We start from the raw sequence: 9,008 nt of genomic DNA on the forward strand, positions 1-9,008 counted from the left end.
AGAGGAAAGAACGGCCAGCTCAGCCCTGGACAGTCTTTTCTTAACCAGGGATATTCTTGTCGCTGCCTAAACACAGAAGGCATTTAGGTAAGACCCGGGGTTCTCTGAATAGTTACACAGAACTGTCTTTCCAACCTCGGGCTCCCGGAAGTCAGCTATGCCAGCCCAGCTCCCTCTGCTTACCAAGTTACGTACTTGATGTTTCCCCCAAGTCCTGTTCTCTCCTCCCAGGACCACAGGTGTCTGCTATGATAACCCTCTTGTTAACTGATCTCTCACCCTCCTGAGACTGAGGCCTCCAGGAGGGCAGGACTGTCTTGTTTTTATTCCAGACCACGTACTCTGGGTACACAGGGAATGTTTGATGAGTGAATGAATAATCCTGGCTGCGAAGGATTTTTCTTTGGACTTCCGCTCTACCCCTTCCCAGTTGCAGGCATGCAGATGGACACCAGATGGTGGTGCGTCTGTGGTTGGCCCACCCAGGCCCACTCTGCTAGGCATCCTGAGGGGCAGGCAGCCAGGGGGCAGCTGGACTTCACACCCAGCTGCACCAAGTCTGAGGATAGCTCAGAGAGACCCTATCTTCCTAATTTTGCTAGATAAAATATAAAATACATACACACACAGTTTATAGTTGTAAATAAAGTATTGATGGTTTTCAATTCCCCATCTCCCCCTTGAACACAAATGACCGATAGACTGTAGAGCAGGGAAGATGCAAGAACACTGTCTTTAAACTCTTAAGAGAAATGATGGTGATGATAGCAGACTTATCTCATTTATGGAACAGTTCCTATGTGCCAGGCCCTATCCTAAGGGTTGAATACACACCATGTCGTTTAATTCCCTACTTCAGCCCTATGGTATGGGTACTGCCGGTTTCTCTATTCTGTGGATGAGGAACTGGTGGCTCAGATACATTAAATAATTGCCCAAAGGTTTCTGAATTGGAATCCAGGCCTCCCTGTGCTCTGAGGCTCTGCTTTACTGATGCTATCCTCCGCCTCCCCATGGAGACCTTGACAGGAGCTGGAGCCCAGGTGACTCCAGGCTGCGCTCTGGCCAGGGCCAGGACTACAGATGGCCTCGATGCTCATCGAAGGGGGAGCCCTGTGCCTCGAGGTCAGCGGTGCTGGGGCGCTTGGCTGGCATCTCACCCAGGCTGAGGGCTATATTTGAGTAAGGTGCCCCTCCCAAGTAAAAAATATATACACATTATCTTTTAGAGGATTTTGTATTTTCAGTGATCTGCGTGTATGAATCCACACCGTAACGTTATAGGGCAGGCATAATTATTCACACGTGACCAGTGAAGAAACTGAGGTGTAGCGGTTAAGTCACTGGCCCGAGGTCATGCAGCTAGTAAGTGGAGGAGCCGAGACTTGAACCCTGGAAGCCTGGCCGAGGGCCCGTGCTCTCGTCCACTGCGGGCCACAGTCCCCAGGGTGAGTCTAGAGGACGTGGCGTGAGCTTCGGAGAGGCCAGGCGCGGCCGGCCGGCCGGAAGCCATGTCGCAGTCTCCGCTCTTTCCCCAGATGAACATGCTGATGCGGCTGCAGGAAGCTGCCAACTACTCCAGCCCCCAGAGCTATGACAGCGACTCCAACAGCAACAGCCATCACGACGATATCCTGGACTCGTCCCTGGAGTCTACTCTGTGACGGCCGGGCCACGGAGCCTGCCCTCCTGAGCCAGCCGCCGGCCTCGGCGTGAGCGCCGCGCGAAGACCCGGACCCTCCTCGTCCTCCAGCCTTGACCTGGGTGCAGGCACCCCGGGCCAGCCGCCTCGGGCCCGCTTCCTTCACAGGGAGAAGCGCACCATCTTCTGTGTCGATTATTGTCTTGCCTTGTTGCTGTGACCTTCCTAAGACACTGAAAGATACATCTCGGGAAAGGACCATCACCGTTGAAATGAAAAGGGTTTTAAACAAAAAAGCCAACCCACTTGAAGCTCTGAAACCAAACAGCATCCTGCCCTCAGCGGCCCAGAGACAGAAGAGATTAGAGCAGAGCTGAAAACGGAGACAGCAGGGCTTCCTCCGCGCACAGACCCTGCAGCTCCAACCCCGCCGCCGCCCTTCCACCACACCGGCCACACAGAGATCCGATGCCAGCCGGGGCCCTTGCTTTGGTCACACTCAACAAACTGCAGAGCCGCATCGCAGGAAAAACTTAGGAAAAACAAATCGCGCTTTCTCTTTGGTTTGTTTTTTAAATGGTGCTCTCCTTACCCGAGAGGTATTTTGCCTGTTCCAGTTCCTCCCCCGCCTTTCAGACCCATCAGCCTCTGGTTCTCCCTTAAGTGAGAGCGAGGCCGAGCGGATGTGGCTGTAAACGCAGAGCTGCATGTGTCTGTCTCCTTCTCGTACAGAAAAGAATCAGGTCTTACTCCTGCTAACACTGTGTACAGTGAGAATTGGTCTACCTTGGCGAACCGATCACCCCTTTGAAAATGAGGTTGAGTTTCTCCCTTTCTGACTCTTTTGATTTTGAAGACTTTTTTCCCCTCTCCTTCCCCTCATGGTCAGAATCCATCCTTTGGTGAACGTGAGAACCGCAGGAGTTGGCTTTTGGTTTGGTCCTGCTGAGTTTTGGTTTTCAGTTGTCCATCCTCACAGTTCTGCACACTCGCTGCCTCCTGCTGGGGCCGGGGTCGCTGTGCCCTTGACAGTGGACCAGGACCCCGTCCTCAGCGCGTGGGTGAGCGGGACCTTGCCTTTCCTCCTCGTCCTCGAGGCTGCAGGACACACGTCGACACCTCCAGCATGCCAGCCCCGACCTCAGGTGGGGTGTGAGGTCACCTCGCAAAACACTTGCACTTTCCCCAGAACCAACGTGACGTCACACAAGTCAACAGGTGGAGGCAGCTGCTCCCTTCCAGAAGCTCTGGCCTCCGGCGGACGAGCCTTGCCTGACCTCTTCGGTGCTGACCTTCCCAAAGCGATGCCTTAACTGGTTTTGTACTCACCGTGTTCATTGATGAGTGTCGTGCCTGCCTGGGGTCTGTTTTTCTGTTTTCCCCATCAGAGCAAACAGGGCTAACAAGTCATCTACTCACTAGAAGAACTCAAGCTAATGTGAGTCATCCAAAAGAACTCAAGCTAATGTGAGTCATCCAAAAGACTCATTCGTGTGGATGTGTGACTGTGGGAAAAAGAAAAAGGAAAAAAAAAAAAAAAAAGATCTTTTTGTTTTTAGGTTCTTATCAGTCTCCAGCTAACGCCCTGACTAGATGGCGATCTGTCTTGTGCAGGAAAAGGCAAAAGTTCCTACCATGTTACATGACATTGTTGAGCCATGCTCTGCTCGTATGTGTCTTCAGCATACCGGTATTTTCTCTACAGAGTGTGGTCAATCTTTGAGTCATTTGTTTCTGTTTTATTTTTATCGGACCCCCATGGGGGGAGTCTCTGTTAATGATCAGGGGTTTTACTCCATTTTTTTTTTACATTTCTACTTCCAAAGGTCCCTCTCTCAACATCTTTTATTTTCTTAACCACAAGAGCTTGACCTGAAACCAGTCACATTACATTGGATGACACCATTTGCTTCCTCTTTGAAAGGAAAAGGGGTATGTGTCTCTCTAACAGGTGAATGGAAAACCTCTCAGCGTGCTCTTTTCTTTAATCTCAGTAAACTCAGACTCTATTCTGCTAAACCTTCCTTAGTCATCTGGGTGTATGAGTGTGTCTTGTTCTGTTTTGTTTTTCATAAAATGTTTAAAGCATGTATTTAGCCTGTGACCTCAGGGGTCAGTCACACCCTGAGCCTTCTGGTAAACCTGAAGAATGGTCCTTCTCAATTTATCTCCCAGCAATGACCTTACATGCTCATACTGTGAATTTGGGAGGAAGTGAAATGGACTTCTCCTCATGGGCAGTTTTCCCGGTCACCTTGTGAGTAGACACCTGTCAATATCCTTTGAAACGTTTTTTTTGTTTTTTTTTTTTTTTTTACAGCACCCTCTTTTCTCTTTCTTTTCTCCCCCCCACCCCCCGTCCCACAGACTTCCCTCCCACCGGGTCCAGGCTCAGTGCCGAGACCTCTGTCCCTGGTGCTGCCTGACAAGTGAACGATGGTTTCAAGGAGTGTAGCCTTGTTCGAGTCACAACTCGGGGTCTTTCCTACAGTTTCCGGAAGCAGGGTTGTCTGATATGCACATTTCTTACTTTGGTCCTGTTCTGCTTTTGTGTCGCTCACCTTTGACAAAGTGACTGTGCTCATTTAGGGCTCTGTCCGAAATGCTTCCACTTTGCCTTTTTCTACAGTTAGGCCAATTTTGAAAATGTATGAAATTCTATGCAACATTTGTGTTGAGTTACCAATGGAAGCCAAAAGTTTTCTTTCCAGACTGCCAAGAATTTTACAGGCCATAAGTGAGATGGGAATTCCCTTTAGTTTAAGGTGGTGGGTGGGCAGCGGGGGACACGGAATGAGACTTGCCTAGACCTTTGTTGTATCTTGGGGACATATTGTTGATGCTTAAACTTCAAAATTCTGTGTATTCGAATTTGATAATGGCGAATCTACTTCAAAAGGAGAAAATAATCCAACTTTGTGGATACGAAATGGAAGGTTCGCTGTTTTGATCTAGTTATTTCCAGTGGAGCAGTTTATGAAATATGTTCTATAAGATGTACATTTTTTTCATTGTAACATAGAAATTGTAAATAACTGATTAAAGTGCTGCATTTTGATGAATTTTTTCTAGCCATTTTTAAAGAGAAAACTAGGAATTGAGTATTTTGTGTACGGTATGTTTCCGTCCTCCCTCCCCGTCCGCCGTCCCTCCCTATTTAATTTTCATTTGTCATGAGGTTTTTGGATTTGCCAGTGATCTGCCGGAGGTCATGCCCCACATCATCGAGAATAAAGCTGATGATTGTACCAGTCTTAAATTATTCATGATTCAATAAAATCGATGCTTATTTATTCAGATTAGTGGTTCGGCTTTTCTGTGCTAGAGAACGTCCTCATCGGAGTTCAGTTTCGTGCCAGGAGGAAGCCATTCTTATTTGGATGCAGGAAACACAGCGAGAGCTCCCCAGAATCTGCAAACCCATCTTTGCTGCTGTGTCATCGACATCCTACCTCTTCCCAGTTCCTTGCCTCAGTTACTGCCTGTGTGGAGCTTCTTAGCAATGCAGCACTTTGTGCTCCTCCCAAACTTTGAGTCACTGGGGATCTTATGGAATTGCACGCTCTGATTCAGCAGGTCCAGGCTGGGACCTGCAGTTCTCAATTTCTAAGAAGCTCCTGGGTGAGGCCAACACTCTGGGTCCTAGACCACACTTTGAGGCAAGCTCTATCTACCAGTATCCAGCCACCCCTCACCCCCCAGTCGACCCCTTGGCACAGGAAAGATTTTTTTTTTTTAATGTATTGAGTACCTACTAATTGCTAGGTGCTTTCCCAAGTGCTCTAATATAATCTACAAAATTACCCAGAGGAGGTAAATATTCTTACTCCCGTTTTACAAGTGAGAGGGAAAACAAAGACAAAAACTCAGGCTCAGGGAAAACAACTTGCCAAGGATCCTGCAAGCTAAGAGGTGAGAGAGTTGGAGTTTCAGCCCCGTATTCCAACCCCAAATCCTGCCTCTCATCTCAGGGGCCCCGTTCCGCTTTGCAGCTGATATCCACTACAGAGCATAGGCAGTGGGAGATGACATCATATCTTAACCTTCACTTTTACCAGAACAACAAAAACTGTAAAGGCTTGGTTTGAAGTGAGGCCTGTGGGGTCACTGTGAAATTGATCCGACCCAGCTGGCTCAACTGCTGGTGATGTGAAATGTCCAACTCAATGTAGCACACAGCAGTGGCCCAGCCAGGGGGCAGGTAAAGAATCCAGGCGTTGAGAATAGGCAGTTTTTAATGCCTGTCAAAAAAAAAAATGAAAGGGAGCTGGTACAATGGTGTGGCAACTAGATATCCTGAATTTCCAAGGTTTTCCACATCAAATATTCCACCCCTACGTTTATACAATGAAATAATTACTCACCCATAAAAAGGAGCAAAATAGTGCCATTTGCAGAGACATGGATAGACCTAGAAGCTGTCATACAGAGAGAAGTAAGAGAAAAACAAATATCATATAATATTTCTTATATGTGGAATCTAGAAGAATGGTGCAGATGAACTTATTTGAAAAACAGAAATAGAGACACAAATGTAGAGAACAAACTTATGGATACCAAAGGGGGAAGGGGGGTGGGGTGAATTGGGAGGTTGGGATTGACATATATACACTACTATGTATAAAATAGATAACTAACGAGAACCTGCTGTATAGCACAGGGAACTCTACTCAGTGCTCTGTGGTGACCAAATGGGAAGGAAATCTAAGGAAGGTGGGATACATGTATACGTACAGCTGATTCACTTTTCTGTACAGCACAGACTAACACAACAATGTAAAGCAGTTATACTCCAATATAAAGATGTTAAAAAAAATAAAGAATATTCTTCTTCCCAATCCATTTTCTTAAGATATTCTCTCCCTTGACCATAAAAAGAATTTATGTAAAAAAATAAAACATAAAAAAGCAAGAACTATAGGAAGCATCATATGTAATGTATTTAATGCTAAAATGTTGAATGTGTTCCTTTTCAGATTAGGAGACAGATAAAGATGCCTCCTTTCGTCAGGTAACATCATAGTAGAGAACCCCAGTCAGCACAGAGAAGCAAGAGAAGTAAATCCTGAAGATTGGAAAGGAAGAAATTGGACTGTCTTTACTTACAGATAGCGTTATGTACTTAGGTCATCCACAAGAATTCACAGATAAATGATTAGAAATAATAAGTTGACATTTTTTTCTGGATACAAAGTCAGTACATGGAAACCTATCGAACATCTGTATGCACCTAAATTTTTTTAAATTTAAAAATACCAATTTCAGAGCATCAAAAATATCAAATACCTAAGAATAAATTCAATGTAAGAGAGGCAAGACCTCGGAATTCCCTGGAGGTCCAGTGGTTAGGACTCCGTGCTTCCACTGCAGGGGCCACGGGTTTGATCCCTGGTCAGGGAACTAAGATCCTGTAAGCCACGCGGCACGGCCCCAAAAAAAAAAACGATGGGCAAGACCTCTACGTAGAAATCTATAAACCATGGGGAGAAGTGAAAGACCCCCAAGATATGGAGGAATGTGTGATGTGTATGGATTAGATGACTCAATGTGAAGATGTCAGTTCCTCCAAAACGGTCTAGAGAGTTGATGCAAGCCCACTCAAAGGCCCGACATAATTTTTATGGAATCGACAAGATGGTTTTACAATGTATAGTGAAACGCAAAAGGTGAAGTATAGCCGGCTACTGAGCCTGCACTCTAGAGCCTGCGAGCCACAATTACTGAAGCCCGCGCGCCTAGAGCCTGAGCTCCGCAACAAGGGAAACCACTGCAATGAGTAGCCTACGCACCACAATGAAGAGTAGCCCCCGCTCACTGCAACTAGAGGAAGCCCGCACGCAGCAACGAAGACCCTATGCAGCCAAAAATAATAAATAAAATAAAAATTTTTAAAGAGTATTAAAAAAAAGAAATAGGGTCTTTGCAGATGTAATTAATGAAGAAGAAGTTCTATTGGAGTAGGGTGACTCTCTATGCACTATGCCTAGTGTCCTTATAGGAAGATAACCTAAGGATATGAGGGAAGAGGCCCACGCGAAGGTGGAGGTGGAGATGGGAGCTGTGCAGCTGCAAACACCCCAAGGACGGATGCTCCTTGCTTCCACCAGAAGCTGGGGAGAGGCAAGAGAGGATTCTGCCCAGAGTCTCAGAGAGAGCACCGCCCTGCTGACACCTTAGTTTCAGATATCCAACCTCCAGAACTGTGAGAGAATAACTCTCTGCGGTTTTAAGCCTGCCAGTTTGTGACACTGAGTTATGGCAGCTCTAGGAAACGCATACAGTTACATACCCAATGTGTACGTGTATGCACCAAGAAATACGAACACAAATGTTCACAGCAGTTATCACGTTCATTATAACAAAACCTGGAAACAGTCCACAGGTCCACGGACAAAACTGTGATGTCCGTCTCCTCCAGCAGTGAAAATATTTGTGGGTGGATGTTGAGTGAGTGCTGAGTGAAAGCAGCCAAACCCAAACTGAGGCCAAATGTGTGATTCCATTTACATAAAGCTCGCACTGCCATTAGGTGTGGGCACGTGTGTAGGTCATAAAACTAGAAGGAAAAGCAAGGAGGACAGGGGCAGTGGTCAGGAAGGATAAGAGGCTCTGGGTTGCTGGTGGTGTCCTATTTTGCGACTTGGGTGGTGATTTCGTGAGCAGCTGCTTTGTCATAGATCACTAAGCTGTATACCTTCGTGCACTTTTGTCTGTGCGTGTTATACTTCAAAATAAGGTTTTTACAAAGTAAATGCTACCCCAGGCTGCCCGCCTGGCCACCACACCCAATGAGTGCTGCAGGGCAGCCGAAAACGCTCCTGGCCGTGAGCAGACTCAGCTTCCCAAGTCCATAAACCAAGGACACCGTTTGCGTCCACCTCGACACTAACTGATGTGTGAGCTTGGATGGGTTAATGCCAGTTCCCTATGCCTCAACCCCCTCTGAAGTAAAATGAGGCTAAACCACCTGTGTCTTGCAGGATTCAGGGAGGCAATGCGTCCAGAGGGTTCCTGATGCCGTGAACTACTCACTCCATCTCCCTCATCCTCCCAGCTCTGGCTCCTCTGGCTGTGCAGTCTCTCCAGTGTGTCAGGGGACAGAGCTGCTCGGCCTCAGATGGGGGAATTGGGTCCCATAGGGGAGGATGCAGAGAGGTGAGTCTGGACTCCAGACAAGGGGAAATCGTCCTAAAGGCTGCTAAGTAAGCTCCCCATCACCATGGGACTCCAAGCACAGAATGGAGGACCACCTGACAGCAGCAGCAGAGGGATCCCAGCCCTGGTTGACAGGTGAGTTCCAGTGGTCTTTGGAGCTCTGCTTGCCTGGTAGGATCACTTCACACAGGGCATAATGGAAAGAGCACTG

General features: G+C 47.2%; 1 protein-coding gene across 3 annotated transcripts in view; it reads left to right on the top strand.

Annotated features, from left to right (window-relative positions):
* Window positions 1–4,941, top strand: part of NAV2 (neuron navigator 2) — a 332,163-nt gene extending 327,222 nt beyond the window's left edge. For 2 of the 3 annotated variants that reach the window (XM_032640399.1, XM_032640401.1), the window contains one exon: window positions 1,539–4,941. In XM_032640399.1, coding sequence (XP_032496290.1) covers window positions 1,539–1,664 — 126 coding nt within the window. In that variant the 3' untranslated portion in view covers window positions 1,665–4,941. The remainder of the gene's footprint in view (window positions 1–1,538) is intronic. The other variant, XM_032640400.1, reaches the window with a different exon arrangement.
* The last annotated feature ends 4,067 nt before the right edge of the window (window positions 4,942–9,008 follow it).

The sequence above is a fragment of the Phocoena sinus genome, chromosome 8 (assembly GCF_008692025.1).
Source record: "Phocoena sinus isolate mPhoSin1 chromosome 8, mPhoSin1.pri, whole genome shotgun sequence".
In the NCBI taxonomy this organism is placed as follows: Eukaryota; Metazoa; Chordata; class Mammalia; order Artiodactyla; family Phocoenidae; genus Phocoena; species Phocoena sinus.